At 48.7% G+C, this 22,698-nt stretch overlaps 1 protein-coding gene and 1 long non-coding RNA gene across 2 annotated transcripts in view; both read right to left on the bottom strand.

Moving 5' to 3' along the window:
• The window catches only part of LOC133263769 (kinesin-like protein KIF18B), a 31,002-nt gene extending 23,668 nt beyond the window's left edge, over positions 1–7,334 (bottom strand). Inside the window, exon 1 of the mRNA XM_061443646.1 lies at positions 7,251–7,334. Coding sequence (XP_061299630.1) covers positions 7,251–7,334 — 84 coding nt within the window. The remainder of the gene's footprint in view (positions 1–7,250) is intronic.
• LOC133263767 (uncharacterized) overlaps positions 1–11,442 on the bottom strand; it is a 159,434-nt gene extending 147,992 nt beyond the window's left edge. Inside the window, exons 1-2 of the long non-coding RNA XR_009741531.1 lie at positions 11,232–11,442; positions 9,769–9,882 (exon numbers count right to left, since the gene is read on the bottom strand). This is a non-coding gene — a long non-coding RNA (uncharacterized LOC133263767). The remainder of the gene's footprint in view (positions 1–9,768; positions 9,883–11,231) is intronic.
• Positions 11,443–22,698: the final 11,256 nt, after the last annotated feature.

Below are 22,698 nucleotides of genomic sequence, written 5' to 3'. Positions count from 1 at the left end.
CTGGTGTCCTCAACATATAAAGGACATGGAACTGTTGGAACAAGTCCAGAGGAGGGCCACAAGGATGATGAGGGGACTGGAGCACCTCCTGTAATGAAGACAGGCTGAGCAAGTTGGGGCTGTTCAGCCTGGAGAAGGCTGCGTGGAGACCTCAGAGCAGCTTCCAGTATCTGAAGGGGGGCTATAGGGATGCTGGGGATGGACTCTTCATTAGGGACTGTAGTGATAAGACAAGGGATAACAGGTTAAAACTTAAACAGGGGAAGTTTAGTTTGGATATAAGGAGGAAATTCTTTCCTGTTAGAGTGGTAAGGCACTGGAATGGGTTGCCCAGGGAGGTTGTGAATGCTCCATCTTTGGCAGTGTTCAAAACCAGGCTGGACGAGGCCGTGGGTGATATGCTTTAGTGTGAAGTGTCCCTTCTCATGGCAGGGGGGTTGGAACTAGATGAACTTAAGGTCCTTTCCAACCCAAACTATTCTATGATTCTGTCGTAAGAGCTTCAAACCACAAGTGCTGTCATGAAAAACTTTTCTTACTCAGCAGATCGAAGTGGAATACAAAATACAAAGCTCAGCTTCAACCGTCATCATTGTGCCCATGCTATCGATTACAATAAAGTAGCAATAATGCCAGGAAAAACGCAATCCCAGATCCATCTTTCCTCTCTAGGACAGCTGAGGACTGTATGAGAAAGTACAACCTGAGCAAGCTGAAGTTAAACTAGTAAACGTCAGAAGGAATGTGCAGGAAAAATATTTCAGAGTCAGAACTGAATGCAATAAACACCTAGAACTAAAGATAGTAGAAAAGATCACTTCCTTTGGATTTTTGTTCTCGCTTGGTTTTGGTAGGTGTCCTGGGTTCAGGAGTAGCAGTCATTTTTCTCCTTCTTGGTAGCTGGTGCAGTGCTGTGTTTTGACTTTCGGCCTGGGAACAGAGCTGATAGCGATGTTTTGGTTTGGCCAAGGACTTTGTGAGCCTCATGCTCTGCCAGGGAGGAGGGGAAGCCGGGAGGAAGTAGAGACAGGACACCTGACCCAAACTGACCAAAGAGGTATTCCATACCACAGCACGTCATGCCCAGGAGGTAACTGGGAGTTAGCCGGAAGGGCTGGGGGACTGCAGGGTTGGAGGAGGTATCGGTCGGTGCTTGGTTGGGCTGAGGGGGGCAAGTTATCGGTCGGCTGGTGCTGAGGTGTTGTATTCTCTTCCCTTGTTATTTCCTTTACCATTATTATCACTGGTGGTAGCAGTAGTGATTTGTGTTATACCTTAGTTACTAAACTGTTCTTATCTCAACCCGTGGGAGTTGCATTCTTTTCGATTCTCCTCTCCGTCCTCCCTCCGAGAGCAGGGGGAGGGCAAGAAAGGGGGGGGAAGTGAGCGAACGAATTACCTGACTGGGTTTAAACCACGACAGTAGGGTTTTCTTTTTTTTTTTTGGTTGTTCGTTGGTTGTTTTTCTTAACGGAGTTATGTACAAATTTATTACTAGGGGAATGGATCCCTGTTCAAACAGATACTCAATATATGACTAATATCAGAAAAATAAGATAAGTCCTCAATACAGGAAGATGAATTGCGGAGTTAAATGATGGTATGCTGCAGGCAGGGATTACCAGTCACATGGTACGCAGAAACAAACTTGCACCCTCTCTCCCATGCAGTGAAATAAATAACATGATTTGTAGGCTGGTGTCAAATGTCACCATGTCTTTCCGAGAGTAGCGTATGACAGCACCACGGACTCAATTATGATTTGCTTAGCTGCAAAGCCAACCAACTTAAAACCAATCTGAACAAAAACCAAAGCAAAATAAATGCCTTTTGTTGGTAAAAAAACAGATCAACAGGTGAGAAAACAGAATAGGAAAAAACATTGCACTGTCTCACATTAATATAACAAAAATCAGAAACTCTAGATGTCACTAAATGCAATGAAGTTTGAGAGCCATACTCATAACCAGAAACCTTATCTGTCTGCATCTGCAACATTTTGAATGAAAGCCAGGTTGCAGTAGCATGGAAAATATTTGCTAAGGTGGACGCTTCTCAAGCATTACACACTATTTTTGACAGTCAAAGAAGCCAACATTTTCCCAAGGCTCTGTGAATCAAGTTTGAATTTGATGACTGATTTCTTCAAAGATGTGACGACAGTTGGCAATGATCCAGCCCAATGCTGCTGGGAATGAGCAGGATTTTCCCCTGAACCTGCTGACGAATTCTAGGGCCCCAAGCAGTTCCAGTGAAGAGCTGTTACTGACTCTCAGTATTGTCTCCTGTTGACGTCAGTCGGTCAGAGAGCTTTAGACTGGCAGAAAGGCCAGAAAAACCTAGAATGGAAAATGAGGAAAGGCAGACTGGAACATGCCGAGGAGATTGACAAGAGACTGAAGTTCTGTGCACGGCTATTTCAGCCTGAAATCTGGAACAGAATCAGATGGGAAACTGCTCAGGGACAGAGAGACTTTCTGTGGCAGAATGGTTAGAGAAACAAAGCTTAACTCTCAAATCTGTGAAGGCAGAGAATGAGAACAACTCAGAACATGGGGGAGTGGGGCAAGAGATGGCAATGGGGAAGGCCAAAAGGAAAAGTCACTACCAGGAATTCTACATTTCACAAAAGGATGAGTGCCTGTCTTGGTAACCCTGCTGTGTCTTTAACTTGATTTTTGCATATATAAAATTTATTTTGTTATGCTTATTTAGGAAAGGCATGTGCTCCCTTCTTTAATATATCCTACACCAGGTGCAAGGTTCTTTTTATTCCTCTGGAAGATAGGTTGGACGTGTGCTGTCTACAATAGTTTTTTCTAACGTATTCACATTACATGTAAAAAGCTATTAGAAAGAAGCTGCGAAATCAGCCAACAGAACTCTGAACCTCAAGTCTACCGACCAAACCTGAATATCAGTTGCATCTATTAAGCAGTGGGCAGTGGGAGGGGAATAGGTTTATTCTTAAAAACAAAGCCAGAAAGAACTGTGATTACTCAAGTAATTTCAATCTTCTATTTTTGAAGGTGTCACTGTTAAATTTAAAACACTGACATACTGCATAGTGAAAAAAAATATGTTACAAATACAATTAAATATAAAAACCTCCAAAATTAAAAATTGGAGAAATGTTATTCACAGACAAAAAACAACCCAACCCAACCCAACAAAAAAAGGGGGGGGGAAGAAAGAAATCTAGGATAAAATTTTGACCCTTCAAAGGAAATAAAAAAAAAAACCACCAATACCTTATTGACTTCAGTGAGGGTAGGATATCACCTACTAACGACTCAGTTCTGACAACACTCTAGACTGTGCAGTCCATTCATTGGAAATGCTGTCATGAATGAGAGAGGCCTCAGATTAAGAGCTTCATGCTACCTTCCTTTCTGAAATGTTTTTAAGCACCGGATTTGCAACGATAGCCTACAGCAAGTCTTCCAGATGACCCACACCGCCTACCACTAGACATGTATACACAGTGCCGTCTCAGAGAAACCATATTCTAATAAATATGGCTTCTAATTCTAATAGTGACACACTTTATTTTTACGCTACAGGTCAAACCGCTCTTCGGCACACACATTTGATATAGGTCAGACCTAGCAATTTCACTTAGCACATGCTAAATGGATAGCAGACAGTTAAACTGTTTTTTTGTTCTGAGGCTATTCAGATGTTCTGACTTAAAGCCATCAGCCAAAATACTCACTTTCAATGAAAGTCAAGAAAAACATACTTGAAAAATATTTTACTCGCTCACCGCTCAATCCACAAAAAACTATGAAAGTATCAGAAGTGATTTTTTCATCACTTGTAAGCACTGAGTTAAAACTAATGTCTCTCTTGATACTTGACCAAGCACATCACAAATAATAACCACGACTGTTAACTTGTCTTAGCAAAAGTCTCCAAGGATATAGCGACTGGCTGTAAACAACTGACCCAACAGCTTCTGCTGAAACGTGCGTGAGGACTGCACAATTCACAAAGGTATTCTCTGCCTCATGCCTCCTAAGTCTTATTGAACAAAATACAATTAAACAGACAATGCACCATAAAACAGCAACAGAGGAGCATTCACAACAGATTTTTCCATCTATCAAAATGGGGTGTAACCACTGCCTATTTAGAATGATTCTTAATCTTACCCACAAGCTCTGCACATTCGCTGTATATCGTATATGGGCAAGAGCATCTAAATCAAATGTTTATGGTACACTGCAAAATCTACTTGATATTTGGGTAGCAAAAGTGAACCAATTTTCATTAGATATGCAGCATCTGTAGAAATTCATTCTTTTTATTTAGGTTTGTAAAAATTATTTACAGAATCTAGTTCTGTATGTGTCAATTATATTTAATTTGAAACATTTTTAATCCATTTGGGGTTAGCTTAACCTCCTGACTAAATATCCATTTTTATGAGAATATAACTTTTTAATACAGAGGAATGTCTTGAGAATTGGTTGTTCAATGTTTTTCCTTTACTGGCAGATGCTAGAGTAGAATTTATACGATTAAAAAAAAACGCTCAACAACCTAGCTTTAATATTTTAGTTTTACCTTTAAAATCTTGTGTTCTTATGTTGCCTTTCCAGTCTTTATCCCCAAAACTCACACATAGGCTTGTTGTCTTAAGACCAGTGAAAGTTCTTCTATTAATTTTTCTAGTGACAAGCAAGCAAGAGTGATGAGTATGTTTCCACCTTTATTACTCATTTTTCACCCCTTTGGGAAGTAAGACGATGATCCCTGATATGGTCATTCTGTGAATCTATTCCCACTGTAAGTTAAAATCTTGTGTCCACTTAAAGATGACTAACACTGAGTGATCTACCGTTTTTTATTTTTTCCCAAAGGCTACAGTAGCCTTCCAGCTAACAAATCACACTAGTCAGTCTGAATTTTCTACTCATTAAGTTTAACCTTTTAAGCCTTTTTTTATAGCCGGTTGTATCACATTACCATTTCCTCATTATCCTACCAATGCCTGCTGTTAACTATATGCCAAGTACTGCAGCACTCCACCTTTTTAAGGAAACAGGGTCTTTCACCTGAAATACCCAAGAAAGGCATTAACCATTTCTACTTCATCTTCTGTTTTGACACTCCGTGATTCTGAAAGAATGCGTAAGTTCCCAACTGCGGTCATACAGTAACTGTCTGGCAGGGACACAACACTTCATATCTCATGAGGAAAAAAATATTAACCATATTTTGAGATATTCATAACCTAGGAACAGATCCAACAGTGGCAAAGAATTATGCTCTCAAAAAAACAAAACAGGCAATAAGAAATTCTAAGCTATGCTGGCTCATCTTCATTCAAAGATTACACACCTGTAATATCCCAGAGTGGCTTACAGCTGCATGGGTCTCACTTGGAAAAGGTATCATATGATCCGGAAAAAAGCTCTGTAACAATAACAATTTGTATCAAAGTTCAAGAAAAATAAATATAAAACTTCCTATCCCTTTTGGATGTAAAATTAAAGTTCTCCATGCCCTGCAAGACACTCCAGGTTCTCTGATCCAGTAATTCACATTTACCTTACTATTATTCCTAAACTTGTGGCATCTGATAAATCATTTGCTGAAAACTGTAAAAATTTTGAAAAAACATCACCAGTTTCTGGAAGCAAGGGGGTTTCCTACACCAGTACCTGGCCCTTAGTGCTGTTTTTCTAGTAGTAATTTCTATTGCTGTTGACATGTAAGAGTTGCCTCAGGGTTCAACGGGCTGCAGAGCAGGGGCAATATATGCCAACAGTGTTTTCTATTGCTTTCCTTACACTAGAAACCCAGCAAAACATTTTGGAAAAACTTCCATTAATAGAGGATAAGTCCTAACCACTTTGTGTATGAGTATCAGATCTGACAACATCAGTAGGTTATGGTTAAGAAGTCCACATTTAAAGTGTTGATTTCATTATCACAGAAAGCTCAGGGGGCAATTTATGGACAGACCTGCAGCTGGGGAGTTCAGTACAGTCATGCAAATATGAACCAGGCAAGAATGTGATCACTACTTATGAAGTTTTCTCAAGGTCTGGACAAGTTCGAGGCTAATATTCCCTTGACCAGCCAATGTTCAGTGACCTTCATTTCTAATAAAACTGAACTACTGGTAGGGTGGATTCATATCAACTCATTTCTGATAAAGCATCCCTGCTACACCTGGGTCCACAGTACCCAGAAGAATGACTCAAGCAGAAACAGTAAGGCCTCTGAGCAATCACAGTTGCTTATGCTAGTCATATCTGCATGTCTGCCACACTCCACAGCTGGTTCCACGCACCGGTTAACCAACACACTTCTTTGAAAGCTCTATGTTGGGGAGCATATTATTTTCTCAGAGAAACACAGGTGGAGAAAGAAAAAAAACTCAGATCACTTGGATCTTTTGTTATCTTAATATTTACCTTTTCATCCTTTTCACAGGTAGATAATTTGAGCTCCCTTCCACTGTTCACCTTTCAAGTCCTCATACATTTCTGCTATTCCTCCCTTTGACATCTGAAGCAAACTGGCTTTACAAGAGACAGCATTAGGAGTGACCCAAACACACCATGCATGTGAGCAATCAACGGTGAACTCCTCCAGCTGAGCCAGGACTGCTTCCACGGCCTTTGTCATCAGCCACAGCCTGAATTAGCAACATTAACCTTTGGCAATACCCTTGAATTAGGAGTTGTCTTTGCTCTCCTTCCATTCCTTACATACACTACCTCTGGCTTCACTTCCACTTGCTCCTAACAGGCTACAGCTGCTCACAGCCCTTTGTGTCAGCTGTCATTTAGCTGCAGCTGTGAGAAGCTGCCACAGGGCACCACTGGCCCATAACATCCGATTTTCACTTAAACAATAAAATCCATCCTTGCTACAGATGCCCCTCCTCACACTGCTTTATTTTATGTTTTGCTGTCACTTGACAGAAACTTCACTCAATTTCAATCACTTTATTTTGTTGCAGGTCTATGTGCAAACATCAATAAAGTTAAGCCCATGCCTGCATGATGTTTATAGCTGAGATTAATTAACAGCTGAGCTAGTGGAGAGGCAAAGATGTGTTCCTTGGCCTCCCTCTGCTCAGCTTTGGGCCAAGACAGGAGAGCACGCCTGCTGTCCTGTGACTGGTCACTGCGCTAAGGTGGTCGTGTGCTCAGAAGCCCCAACAGAAGGTGGGGATGCTCAAAGGCTGGTAGTTGCGAAGCAGAGGAGGAGAGGTGGGCAGGCTGCCTTACCTTTCCTGGGCGGTAGTCTGCTGGCCCTGGCTTCCCTGCTTTGTCTCCTCCAAGGCTGCTTTTGGTTCCATCGTGTACATACATGGTAGGTCCTTTTCCGTAGATGTCCAGCTCCACCTTGTGGAAAGCAGCAGGACCTGGTGTCTGTAAGAGAGGCAGGGAGGTTGCTGGGTACACAAGTGTTCTGCTGACAGGCAGGGTACTCAACAAAACGATCACACCCTAGCTATGTATCATGCAGTGGATGAAACAAGCACACTAAAGCAAACTGGGCAGATATCCCTGTATAGTAAATAAGTAAAATAATACAAATTGTGTATAAAAATATAAGTAAAGTACAGAGGACAACTGGCAATGCACCAGATCAATACTGCATAGAGAGAACAGAGACTGAAGAAACACATCAGCAGTCAGAACCCAACCATCCTCCAGGCCCACACTTCAGCTGGAAAGCCCTGTTGCAGCTGATGCTGGGAGCAGGTTACAGGGAAAGTTCCTACAAGGCGCATCCACCCACAGGTGAGGCCTCAGATTTGGCTACAAGAGGCTCCTGCTTTTATGCCCTTAGAAACACAAGGGGCTTTATGCCAGCTGTCACTGTTTACTCGTGGGGCCGTGCAGTTTCTCATCATCTCAGTGTTGGCCACACCCAGAGCATTGGCCAGGCGCCCCGGCCTGCCCAAGTGGGAAGCTCTTAAAACAGCTGCACCCTCATGGTTTCCTGCCTCTTTCTGACAAACAGTCACCATGAACATATACATATGCACTCTGCGAAACACACTGTGACAAAATCACACTGTTATGTCTCTTAGTCATGAGAGGGAATCAATTCTCAGCGAGGTTCCCATCCATTACACGCTCACAGCCAAATCCAAGTAGAGGAGCTGTATGCACGTAGAGATGGAGATGCAAATGGAGATTAAAAGAATAGTATGAAAAAATATTTTCACAAAATAATTGAAAACCACAAAAATTGCCTTCCTGATGTAGACACTCAAGTTTTCTACTGCAATAGAAAATAATCTGAACACAAAAAAACTCCCTTGGAGCCAAGACTACCCATTTTCTAAGAGCCTTCTCAGCTTTCATAATGGCACAAACAATCCTGAATTCCACAGGAGAAACTCAAACGTAAGCTTCTGTTTAGCTGGACGTTTGTGATGGATGATCTGTGGGAGTACGGGCCTTGAATAGCCCATGAGGGAGGGCATCTCTGCTTTTATAACAGGGACACAGGGCTATGACTTCAGTTTTCCAGAGAAAAAGAATGTTGTGCTTTGATTTGATTAACCCTACTGTGACTGATGGAAGAAGCCTCAGCATCTGTGCTTCAAGCAGCTTGCTTGCACAAGTCACACAGTGTTTATGGTGAAGATTTCCTGTGCCACAGGCCTGACAAATTCCCTTTTAAGTAGAGAAAGAATGCATTTCACATGGTATCTGCAAACTGTCAACAACACTAATAAGAAGAGGACTTGATCTTACAAAGTGCTGTGCTTATTCACCCCTGCAGATAGAAGAGATCCTTCAAGTCTGTGCCGTGGGCTTCAGGTGCTAGTTAGGCCATAGTGCCTGTCCATCACAAATCCATGGATCCTGCTGACAATTCATTTTAAACTACGGTACAGTTCCCTCAGCAGATGCAGCATCAATACCTCCAGATGTTTCTATAGACTAGTGCCAGTTTGCTTAGCCACTGCACTCACACAAAGCAGCAAGTCCAGTGTCTGCAAGGAAAACGGTTCTTATCCCCATGAGGGTGCCCATGCACAGTCACTGTATCTCACAAGCCAGATTCCACCAGAGCTGAGAATCATGAGTCTGCTGTTTTCTTTTCATGGTTGCCACCAAATAGTTCAGGCCTGCCTTTGCACCTGCATCAGGACTGCCAGAAAACACCAGTCTGCGGCAGTGCCTATAATCTACCAGTTGTGGACATGCAGTATCAGTTCACTCCTTCTCACACCCTTTCCCCTGACTGCAAGGGTGAAGGACAGCCTCTACCTGGGCCAATACCCTTGGGTAAGGAGCATTCTGGAGGGCAGATTTTGTCTAGTTAGGCCCACCAGCACTTTTGGATCACTCACTACTGGGGCGCTTGAGCCTTTTGGGCATCTCCCCACTGCCCCAGTCCTGCCAGCCCATCTGTGCCAAGCACTTACAATCAACTGAGGGAAGCAGAGTAATGAGGACATATTTAAGAAACTTAAAATGATCAGTAATATTAAGGCTGTAAATGACAGAATCACAGAATACCTCCCTACTGAACACAAGTGCACGTGTCCTGTCTTTCACACAACTGACTCCTTTGCTCTTCAAGATGCCTTCCTCAGCTTACACGGTTTACCTTTAATGCTTATTTCTAGTCAAGGTGGTTTGAATCCTACTAACCCTTAAAGCTCTCACAATGCAATTAGAGCAACCAAAGCTGGATCAAACTATTTTTACAGAAGTCACCTGTTAGAAACATGCATGCATGGAGGTAAAGTGCTCTTTTGTTAGATTTATTCTCAATTACCTTTATGCAGATGTTGGTTTGGGGCTGCATCTGTGGAGCTATTGGTGACTCCCATCCAATGCAAGCGGGTGTAGTCACTGGCAGCAGATGTCTGCATTCAAGATATGGTGCCATCTGAGGAAAAAGCCACATCACATCATGTCATTAAGGCTCTCAAGAGGTTTTCAGTATTTTCCTGGTTAGAGTCTGAAGCAGCAAAGTCACTAGAAACATTGAAGCTGATAGCCACAGCTGCTGGTACCGATCCTTACAGCTCAAAGGCTATTGAGAAAACAGGAAGACAACTGGAAAGAGTGACGTTACTGACAACTAAAACTAGGCCAGAAAGATACTAAGTTAGTTTTCAGTAACATTAAAAAGCCAGAGAGAAGACAGTTACAGGCACCACTGTACAAATGTGGTGCTCTTACATATATGCCCACGCCTGCCACTGTTCAAAGTTTGAGGCATGATTCTATAGCTATGACTCAAGCAGTAGTTACTAACTAACCGCACTAGTTAGCACTGGAACAAGGTGCATGCGCAGGTCCTGAAGATGCAGTGGTTGTTGTTGCAGCATGAAGAGGAACCTGAATTTGGTCAGGTTTCCTGACACTGCCAAGAAAACACAATTTACTTTTCCAGTCTTAGCCTTACTAACATGTCTGGCACTTGAAGAAATCTATGGTTCATTTTGCTCATCATTTAAGAATTACATCCAGTGCTAAAGGTATTGAACAAAGTCACAGAATCCCAGACTGGTTTGTGTTGGAAAGGACTTTAAAGCTCATCCAGTTCCAACCCCAACCCCTGCCATGGGCAGGGACACCTTCCACTGGAGCAGCTTGCTCCAAGCCCCTGTGTCCAACCTGGCCTTGAGCACTGCCAGGGATGGGGCAGCCACAGCTTCTCTGGGCACCCTGTGCCAGCGCCTCAGCACCCTCACAGGGAAGAACTGCTGCCTAAGAGCTCATCTCAGTCTCCCCTCTGGCAGGTTCAAGCCATTCCCCTTGTCCTGCCCCTACAGGCCCTTGTGCAAAGCCCTTCTCCAGGTTTCCTGCAGCCCCTTTAGGCTCTGGGAGCTGCTCTGAGGTCTCCCCCCTTAAGGAGCCTTTTCTTCTCCAGGCTGAGGAAGCCCAGCTCTCTGGGCTGTGGGTGAAGGCCAATGATGCACAAGGGGACGTGGATGAGAAATTAACCAAATATACTGTACTTTCATACACTGGTTTTTGCAGTCAAAGCAAAATGCAACGGCTTATGAACTTGATCTTGAAAACAATCGAGACTGCTGCCATGTATGAGACAGCTCATATGTCAGCAATACTGTTTGAATGCATAGAATTCAGTGCAAGTCGAGTTGGTGTATTTAAACATGGTGGTTAATTTTCTAAGTTCCTTAATGAAATGCACCCTCATAAAAATCATCATGAAATGCAAACAAAGTCTGGAGGCTCAATGTTCCACATGAACACAGAAGTTTTTACCTGGATTCAGAGCTCTTACTCAGACCTGATTTCATTTCTACAAGAGCATTTGTATCTCCTTCATGGTTAGCCTTCCCTGGAAGAGGGATTCCAAATGGGACCACCTGAGGAACGGAGACAGAGCCAGCCACCACTTTCTCCACAGAGCTCTGGAAAGAAGAAAAACAAAAACGCAGACAATAATGTTTCTGAGCAGAACAATGCACTGAGAGATACGGTCTTTGAATGGGATTCCTGGATTCATTTGTTTCTCTTACAAGAGAGAACACCAGATTCTTTAAAGTGTTATTCCTCATTGCACAATTTTCACATCAGAAAGGAGCAAGGTCCTAACAACCATCCCAATTTCCACTTATGCTCCTGTTGCAGAACTGTGAACAAAGCTTGAGATGAGCTCTGCTGCTTTCACTTCACTTTGACCTTCCTTGCTCAGGTCTGGTTCCCATGTGCTCTATGCAAACAGCTTTAGCATCACACATCAATGATGCATGGCAGGAGGGAGTCCCAGGGAAGCCTCTGCTCCCTGATGGCACATTGGAGCCAGCCTCGTTTCATTGCAGCCACCTGAATAGAAACAAGATGTCCTGCAAAGGACTAAAGCAAGACAGCCGTTGTTTGAGCTTATCTCAGCTTATGTATGCATTAAGAATATACCTATCAAACGGGTGCCAAACCTGACTTTTCATCATTTCCATAGTCATTACCATGTCACACAATTCAAGAATGACAAATTGCATTTAGATACAGTAACATTTTACAGCACACAAAGATGTACTCCAGATCTTGGGAACTGATCCTCAGGGCCAGGAAACGTCTGCACTGCAGTGTTTCCTTCTGTGACCACCCCTTGAATCCCCCAGACACACCTTTTACCCTGGTCACCATCGCACACAGCGCTGATTCAGCGCGGCAGGGGTTCCGCAGTCCCTGCTCTGTCTGGGGCTGTGCCCATCTCCTTGCCTGGGTTGCCCACAGCAGTGGTTCAGGACTGGGGCAGTTCTCAGGCAAACTCTCTTGGGCTGCACACACACGGTGTGCACGGGACACACAAGGTAGGAGGATCAGATCTTTACCTGATGCGGGTAAATGGGGACCTATGGGGCTGAAGGGGGAAGCTGTGGGGCTAAAAGGGGGATCTGTGGGACTGAGATCTATGGGGCTCAATGGGGCATCTATGAGGCTGAAAGGAGAGAGATCTAGGGCTGAAGGGGACAATCTGTGGGGCTGGGGTGGGCATTAAAGCAGGCACTATGGGGTGGGATCTATACGGCAGGGATTGATGGGGCAGGATCTATACAGTGGGATCTATGGGGCAGTACCTGTGGCAGTGCTATGGGGCAGGCTCTATGTGGCAGTACCTGGGGCAGGATCCATGGGTCAGACTCTATGGGGCAGTACTTAGGGCAGTGCTAAGCGGCAGGATCTATGGGGTAGTACCTGGGCAGTGCTATTAGGGAGGCTCCATGGGGCAGTACCTGGGGCAGCGCTATGGCGCAGGCTCTATGGGGCAGTACCTGGGGCAGGACTATGGGGCTCGGCAGCTCCATCCCCATAACCCCAAAGAAGGGGTCCGGGGCCAGTTGCAGCTCCAGCATCTGGGCCTAGGCATCCACCAGCACCTGCAGGCTGAACACAGGGGGCTATGGGGTGGCTATGAGGCACTCTGTGGGGCTCTATGGGGTCTCTATAGGGGTCCATGGGTTGCTACAGATATCGACGGGGTCCCTATGGGGCAGCCTTTTATGTTCTCTATGGGTCTCTATGGGGTACCTATGGGGGCCCTATGGGGTCTCTATACGGCCTCTAAGGGTCTCTGTGGGGTCTCTAAGGGTCTATGGGGCACTATGGAGTCTCTCGGGGGGCTCTATGGGGTATCTATAGGGGCCCTAAGGGTCTCCATGGAGTCTCTATGGGGGCTCTAAGGATCTCTATGGGGCTCTACAAGTCTCTACGGGGGTCTATAGGTTTCCAGGGAGCTCTATGGGGCTCTGTAAGGTCTCTACGGGGGCTCTATAGGGCTCCATATGGGGCGGGGGGGGGCCTGGACCCGGTGCAGCCATTCCAGAACGAGTGCGGCCTCTTCTGAGGGGTGACCCACAGCAGCCTCAGCCCCACAGAGACCGATAGGAACCCCAAAGAGCCCCACAGCCACCCTATAGAGCCCCATAATCCCAACAGCCAACCAACAGAGCCCCAAAAATCCCCACAGCCACCCTATGAAGCCCCATAACCCCCGACAAGCACCCTAGAGAGCCCCATAAACCCCATAGCCACCCTATAGAAACCCGTAACGCCCAGGCCCACCCTATAGAGGCCCATAACCCTCCATAGCCACCCTATAGAGGACCATAACCCCCACAGCCAACCTATAGAGCCCAATAAACCCCCACAGCCACCCTATGGAACCCCATAACCCCCAACAACCACCCTAGAGAGCCCCATAACCCTCCATAGCTACCCTACAGAGCCCCATAACCTCCACAGCCACCCTATAGAGCCCAATAAACCACCACAGCCACCCTATGAAGCCGGATAACCCCCGACAGACACACGGGAGAGCCCCATAACCACCCACAGCCACCCTACAGAACCCCATAATGCCCATGGACACCCTACAGAGCCCCATAATTAACCTATAGAGCACCATAACCCCCATAGCCACCCTATAGAGCCCCATAACCCTCCACAGCCACTCTGTAGAGCCCCATAACACTCCATAGCCACTCTATAGAACCCCATAGCCACCCTACAGAGCCCCATAACCCCCCCAGCCCCCCTATAAAGCCCCATAACCCCCCACAGCCACCCGATAGAGCCCAATAACCCCCCACAGCCACCCTATAAAACCCCATAACCCCCCACAGCCACCCTATAGAGGCCCATAACCCCCCAGAGCCACTAAATGGAGCCCCATAACCCCCCACAGCCACCCTATGGAGCCCCATAGCCCCCCAGAGCCAACCTATAGAGCCCCACAACCCTCCATAGTCAACCTACAGAGCCCCATAATCCCCACAGCCACCCTATAGAGCCCAATAAACCCCCACATCCACCCTATGAAGCCCCATAACCCCCACAGCCACCCTATAGAGCCCCATAACCCCATAGCCAACCTATAAAGCCCCATAACCCTCCATAGCCAACCTACAGAGCCCCAGGTGAGGCGAGTAGCTCGAGAGAGGATGCCTTCAACACTGGAGCGGGGGGAGATCAGCGTCCAGGAGCCTCAACTCAGAGCGGCGAGAGCCACCGAGGGAGCCTTGAGTCCTCAACAGGACCTGCCCGGGAGCCGGCAGCTCAGCTGACGCCAGCAGGGACTCACAGGGGACAGAGCCTGAAGCAGTGGCACCAGCCCTCAGTGGGTAAAAACCTGCCCCAGGGAGCGCGAGCGACCAGGAGCGGGTCGAGGCAGTTTGCGTGGGCAGGCGAGCGGGATGGTGAGCACTCGTCGTATGACCAGGGCCCCGTCTGGGGGCTCTGCTCTGCCTGCCCCGGCGCTGGCAGCGTAGGCACCCAGACAGAGCCGATGAGAGGGGAGGCTGCAGTGCAGAGCTCGGAGTGTAGAGAGTGCCTGCGCTGGTCTCCTGAGGGGAGGGTGCACAATGGGGAAGGCTGCACTCGGTGCTCCCTGGTGGACGTCCTCCTGCAGGAGGTGGCTGAGCTGAGGGATGCTGTTAATAGACTGCGAGATGTCAGGGAAGCTGAGAGGAAGCAGGAATGCTTGCTCCCGGCCCAAACTGTGCAGGGGCCTCGAGCGTCACCTCTACTTCATGAAAGAAGGAGGCCATTAACCCGGGAAGCTGGGAATTAGTGACAAAAAAAAACAACAAAAAAAGAAGGAAAAGGACAATCTAAAGCAAGGGGCTTCCCCCTAAATCCCCTGTCCCCACGCAGAACCGCTCTGCTGTCCTGCAGGGGGCTAATGAGGAAACGCACTCGAGCCAGAAACAGCCGGCTGATGCACTGGTAAAGAAGATCTCTACTGGTGCTGCCAGGAAAAAGCAGCGGGTCGTAGTAGTAGGGGACTCTACACTGAAAGGGACAGAAGCACTCGTCTGTTGGCCTGACCCCATCTCAAGGCAGGTGTGTTGCCTACCGGGGGCACGGACCAGGGGTGTGGCAGAGAGGCTGCCTGCTCTAGTAAGTCCCACGGACTATTACCCACTTCTGGTGATACATGTGGGTGCTAGGGATATAGACAGTAGTAGCCTGAGGAACATAAAGAAGGACTACAGAGCCCTGGGGGAGGTGGTTAGGGGCTCTGGAGCCCAGGCAGTCTTTTTGTCAATTCTCCAAGGTACAGGGGAGGACCTAAAAAAAGCCAGGAGGATTAGCCAGGTTAATAACTGGTTAAAAGGGTGGTGTCATAGTCAGGGGTTTGGGTGTCTTGAACACGGGACCCAAGTTTGTAGGCCAGGTCTAGTGGGGGCTGGTCTGGATAAAGAAGGGAAAGAGCAGTTTTGGTAGGAGGCTTGCCAGACTGGTCAAGGAGGCTTTAAACTAGTTGTGTTGGGGGAGGGGGGCATCATTCCATCCCAACACTCCCAGTCAGTTGCCAGAACCTATAATAAATGCCTGGAGCAATGTAGAGATATCCCAGCCACTCCAGCCAATGAGTCGGCTTCATGTGGAGCTCGACTCAAATGCCTCTATACAAATGCCCAGAGCATGGGGAACAAAGAAGAGGAATTAGGGATGTGTGCACATCTACGGGGTATGATATAATGGGAATCACAGAAACCTGGTGGGATGGCTCCTATCACTGGAATGCTGGAATGGAAGGTTACAGGCTCTTTAGGAAAGACAGGCCTGGCAGGCGGGGAGGTGCAGTTGCCCTTTATCTTAGGGATAGGCTGGAGAGTATGGAACTCTGTCTGGGGACAGGTGAGCAGTTAACAGAGAGTCTGTGGGTCAGGGTTAAAGGGAATATAGCTATGGGAGACATTACTGTGGAGATCTGTTACAGACCGCCTGATCAAGGAGAACCTGCGGATGAAGCACTCTATAGGCAGATAGGAAAAGCCTCACGCTCACAGGCCCTTGTTCTCATGGGTGACTTCAACCACCCTGACATCTGTTGGAAGGACGGTACGGCCCAGCACAAGCAATCCAGCAGGTTCCTCGATTGTGTGGAAGAAAACTTCCTTCTGCAAGTAATAGAGGAGCCAACAAGGAGAGGTGCCATGCTTGACGTCGTGCTCACCAACAGGGAAGGGCTCATTGGAAATGTGATGCTCCAGGCAAGCCTTGGATGCAGCGATCATGAGATGGTCAAATTTGAGATCCTCAGGACAGTGAGGACAGCATGCAGCAAGCTCACTGCCCTGGACTTCAAAAGAGCAGACTTTGGCCTCTTCAGGAACCTGCTTAGTAAGGTTCCATAGGATATAGCCCTAGAGGGCAGGGGGGCCCTCGCTTGGTTGATATTCAAGGATCACCTGCTGCAAGCTCAGGAGTGTTGCATCCCAACCAGAAGGAAGTGCAGGAGGTCCAGGAGACCTCCTTGGATGGATGAGGATCTCCTGAGGAAAATTTAACTGAAAAAAGAGGCTTATAATAAGTGGAAGCAAGGACAGGTGGCATGGGAAGAGTACAGGGATGTTGTCTGGGAAGCTAGGGACCAGGTTAGGAAAGCTAAGGCTCAGTTAGAATTAAACTTGGTGCTTGGTGACAGCCAGCAGGGTTTCACTAGGGGGAAATCCTGCCTGACCTATTTGGTGGCCTTCTATGATGGGGCTACGGAACTGATGGACAGGGGTAGAGCAGCTGATGTCGTCTACCTGGACTTGTGCAAAGCGTTCAACACTGTCCCTCATGACACCCTTGTCTCTAAATTGGAGAGACATCAATTTGATGGATGGACCACTCGGTGGATAAAGAACGGGCTGGATGGCCGCACACAAAGAGTTGTGGTCAATGGCTCAATGTCCAGCTGGAGACCAGTAACGAGTGGTGTCCCTCAGGGATCGGTGTTGGGACCGGTCTTGTTTAACATCTTTGTCGCTGACATGGACAGTGGGATTGAGTGCGCCCTCAGCAAGTTTGCAGATGACACCGAGCTGTGTGGTTCGGTTGATACCCTGGAGGGAAGGAATACCACCCAGAGGGACCTCAACACACTTGTGAGGTAGGCTGATGCCAACCATGCCAAGTGCAAGGTCCTACATCTGGGTGGGAGCAATCCCAGGCACAGCTACAGGTTGGACAGAGAAGAGATTCAGAGCAGCTCTGCAGAGAAGGACTTGGGGGTGTTGGCTGATGAGAAAAGAACTGTCTGGATGGCCGCACGCAAAGAGTTGTGGTCAATGGCTCAATGTCCGGGTGGAGTCCAGTAACAAGTTGCATCCCAGGGTGTTGGCTGATGATGAACATGAGCCGGCTTCAGTGATGAACATGATGATGAACATGATGATGAACATGAGCCGGCTTCAGTGTGCGCTTGCAGCCCAGAAAGCCAACCGTATCCTGGGCTGCACCAAAAGGAGCGTGACCACCAGGTCGAAGGAAGTGATCCTGCCCCTCTACTCTGCTCTTGTGAGACCTCAGCTGCAGTATTGTGTGCAGTTCTGGTGTCCTCAACATAAAAAGGACATGGAACTGTTGGAACAAGTCCAGAGGAGGCCACGAGGATGATCAGGGGCTGGAGCACCTCCCGTATGAAGACAGGCTGAGAAAGTTTGGGCTGTTCAGCCTGGAGAAGAGAAGGCTGCGTGGAGACCTCAGAGCAGCTTCCAGTATCTGAAGGGGGCCTATAGGGATGCTGGGGAGGGACTCTTCATTAGGAACTGTAGTGACAGGACAAGGGCTAATGAGTTAAAACTTAAACAGGGGAAGTTAGATTGGATATAAGGAGGAAATTCTTTCCTGTGAGGGTGCTGAGGCACTGGAATGGGTTGCCCAGGGAAGCTGTGAATGCTCCATCCCTGGCAGTGTTCAAGACCAGGTTAGAAGAGGCCGTGGGTGCCATGGTTTAGTGTGAGGTGTCCCTGCCCATGGCAGGGAGGTTGGAACTGGATGATCTTAAGGTCCTTTCCAACCCGAACTATTCTATGATTCTATAATCCCCACAGCCACCCTATAGAGCCCAATAAAACCCCCAGACACCCAATGAAGCCCCATAACCCACATAGCCACCCTACAGAACCCCATAACCAACCATAGCCACCCTATAAAGCCCCATAACCCCCCACAGCCACCCTATAGAGCCCAATAACCTACCACAGCCACCATATAAAACCCCATAACCCCCCCCAGCCACACTATAGAGGCCCATAACCGCCCATAGCCACCATAGGGAGCCCAATAACCCTCCACAGCAACCCTCTAGAGCCCTAAAAGCCCCCATAGCCATCATAGGAAGCCCCATAACCCTCCACAGCAACCCTCTAGAGCCCTAAAAGCCCACACAGCCACATTACAGAGACCCATAACCCTCGATAGCCACCATATAGAGGCCCATAATGCACATGGCCACCCGATAGAGCCCCATAACCCCCCACAGCCACACTATGGAGCCCCCTAACCCCCCATAGCCAACCTATAGAGCCCCACAACCCTCCATAGCCACCCTATAGTGCTCCATAGCCAACCTACAGAGCCCCATAATCCCCACAGCCACCCTATAGAGCCCAATAAACCCCCACAGCCAAGCTATGAAACCACATAACCCCCATAGCCACCCTATGGAGCCCCATAATCCCCGACAGCCACCCTACAGAGCCCCATAACCCCCACAGCCACCCTACTGAAACCCATAACACCACAGCCAACCTATAAAGCCCCATAACCCTCCATAGCCACCCTATAGAGCCCCACAACCCCCCACAGCCACCCTATAGAGCCCAATAATCCCCATAGCCACCCTATGTGAAAAATAAACACAACAGCCACCCTCTAAAGCCCCATAACCCCCATAGCCAACCTATGGAGCCCCATAACCCCCGACAGCCACACTAGAGAGCCCCATAACCCTCCACAGCCACCCTATAGAGGCCCATAACTCCAACAGCCACCCCACAGAGCCCCATAATCCCCATAGCCTCCCTATAGAGCCTAATAAACATCAACAGCCAACCTAGAGAGCCCCATAACCCTCCACAGCCACCCTATAGAGCCCCATAATCCCCATAGCCTCCCTATAGAGCCCAATAAACATCAACAGCCAACCTAGAGAGCCCCATAACCCTCCACAGCCACCCTACAGAACCCCATAATGCCCATGGCTACCCTACAGAGCCCCATAACTAACCTATAGAGCCCCATAACCCCCATAGCCTACCTATAAAGCCCCATAAACCTCCACAGCCACCCTAGAGAACCCCATAACCCCCCACAGCCACCCTATACACCACTATAACCCTCCATAGCCACTCTATAGAGCCCCATAGCCACCCTATAGAGCCAAATAACCACCACAGCCACCCTACAGACGCCCATAACCCCCCCCCAGCCACAATATGGAGCCCCATAACCCTCCACAGCTACCCTATAGAGCCCTATAAGCCCCCACAGCCACACTATAGAGCCCCATAACCCTCCATAGCCGCCCCATAGAGCCCCATAACGCACATGGCCACACAAGAGAGCCCCATAATCCCCCACAGCCACCCGATAGAGCCCCACAACCCTACATAGCCACCCTACAGAGCCCAACAAATGCCCACAGCCACCCTATGAAGCCCCATGACCCCCAGAGCAACCCTAAGGAGCCCCATAATCCTCGACAGTCACCCCTATAGAGCCCCATAACCCCCCACACCTACTCCACAGAAGCCCATAATGTCCATGGCCACCCTACGGAGCCCCATAACTAACCTACAGAACCCCATAATGCCCACAGCCACCCTACAGAGCCCATTAACACCCCATAGCCAACCTATAAAGCCCCATAACCCTCCATAGCCACCCTGTAGAGCCCCATAACCGCCACACCCACCCTATAGAGCCCAATAAACCCCAACAGCCACGCTATGAAGCCCCATAACCCCCATAGCCACCCCATGGAAACCCATAACCCCCGACCCTATAGAGCGCCATAATCCCCATAGCCACCCTATAGAGCTGAGTAAACCCCCATAGCCACCTTAATGAACCCCATAATGCCCAAGGCCACCCTACAGACCCCGTACCTAACTTACAGAGCCCCATAACGCCCCATAGCCTACCTACAGATCACCATAACCCCCCACAGCCACCCTATAGAGCCCCATAACCCCCCACAGCAACCCTAAAGACCCCATAACCCTCCATAGCCACCCTACAGAGCCCCATAGCCACCCACAGCCACCCTATGGAGCCCCATAACACCCCATAGCCACCCTATAGAGCCCCATAACCCTCCATAGCCACCATATACAGGCCCATAAACCCCCACAGCCACCCTATACAGGCCCATAACCCCCCATAGCCACCATAGGAAGCCCCATAACCCCCCACAGCTACCCTATAGAGCACCATAACCCCCACAGCCACCCTATAAAGCCCCATAACCCTCCATAGCCACCCTATAGAGCCACATAACCCCTCATAGCACCCCTACAGAGACCCATAACCCCCCATAGGCACCCTATAGAGCCCCATAACCCCCACAGCCACCCTATAAAGCCCCATAACCCTCCATAGCCACGCTACAGAATCCCATAGACCCCCATAGCCACCCTATAGAGCCCCACAACCCCCATAGCCAGCCTGCAGAGCCCCATAATCCCCCACAGCCACCAAATAGACCAAAATAAACCACCACAGCCACCCTATGAAGCCCCGTAGCCCCCATAGCCACCCTATGGAGCCCCATAGCCCCCGACAGCCACCCTATGGAGCCCCATAATCCCCATAGCCACCCAATAGAGCCCAATAAACCCCCACAGTCACCCTACAGAACCCCATAATGCCCATGGCCACCCTACAGAGCCCCATAAACCCCCACAGCATACCTATAGAGCACTATAATCCCCATAGCCACCCTATAGAGCCCCATAACCCCCCACAGCCACCCTACAGAGCCCCATAACCCCCCACAGGGACATTATAGAATCCCATAACCCTCCATAACCACTCTATAGAGCCCCACAGCCACCCTATACAGCCCAATTAACCCCCCACAGCCACTATATAGAACCACATAACCCCCTACAGACACCCTATGGAGGCCCATAACCCTCCATAGCCTCCCTACAGAGCCCTAAAATGCACATGGCCACCCTAGAGAGCCCCATAACGCCCCACAACCACCCTATAGAGCCCCATAACCCTCCACAGCCACCCTACAGAGCCCCACAACCCTCCATAGCCACCCTGTAGAGGCCCAAAACCCTCCATAGGCACCCTATTGAGACCTATAACCCCCCACAGCCACCATAGGGAGCCCCATAACCCCCCACAGCTACCCTATAGGACACCATAACCCTCCACAGCTTCCCTATAGAGCCCCACAGCCCTCCAAAGCCACCCTATAGAGCCCCGCAACCCTCCGTAGCCACCCTGTAGAGCCCCATAACCACCCACAGCCACCCTATAAAGGCCCATAACCCCACACAGCCACCCTATAGAGCCCCATAACCCCCATAGCCACCATATGGAGCCCCAAAACCCTCCACAGCTACCCTACAGAGCCCCATAACCCACCATAACCACCCTATAGAGCCCCATAACGCTCATGGCCACCCTACAGAGCCCCATAACCCCCCACAGCCACCCTACAGAGCCCCATAAATCCCATAGCCTACCTACAGAGCCCCATAACCCCCCACCGCCACCCTATAGAGCCACATAACCACCCATAGCCACCCTACAGTCTCATAACCTCTCACAGCCACCCTATACAGCCCCATAACCCTCCATAGCCACTCTATAGAGCCCCACAACCCTCCATAGCCACTCTACAGAGCCCCACAACCCTCCATAGCCACTCTACAGAGCCCTACAGCCACCGTACAGAGCCCCATAACCCCCACAGCTACCCTATAAAGCCCCATAACCCTCCACAGCCATCCTAAAGAGCCCCCTAACCCTCCCTAGCCACCCTATAGAAACCCATAACCCACTACAGCCACCCTATAGAGCTCCATAACCCTCCATAGCCACCATATAGAGCCCCATAACCCCCCACAGCCACCCTAAAGAGCCCCCTAACCCTTCCTAGCCACCCTATAGAACCCCATAACCCACTACAGCCACCCTATAGAGCTCCATAACCCACTACAGCCACCCTATAGAGCTCCATAACCCTCCATAGCCACCGTATAGAGCCCCATAACCCCCACAGCCACCCTATAGAGGCTCATAACCCTACACAGCCACCCTATAGACCCCCATAACCCCCATAGTCACCACAGGGAGCCCCATAACCCCCCACAGCTACCCTACAGAGCCCTATAAGCCCCAACAGCCACCCTATAGAGCCCCATAACCCCCCACAGCCACCCTATAGAGCACCATAACTCTCCACAGCCTTCCTATAGAGCCCCAC

Source organism: Pezoporus flaviventris, unplaced genomic scaffold (genome assembly GCF_033815535.1).
Source record: "Pezoporus flaviventris isolate CSIRO_AGI_PZ_B2104156 unplaced genomic scaffold, CSIRO_AGI_Pfla_v1 ptg000457l, whole genome shotgun sequence".
Lineage (NCBI taxonomy): Eukaryota > Metazoa > Chordata > Aves > Psittaciformes > Psittacidae > Pezoporus > Pezoporus flaviventris.
Note: the sequence above shows the minus strand (reverse complement) of the source record. Positions and strands in the feature narration are given on the sequence as shown.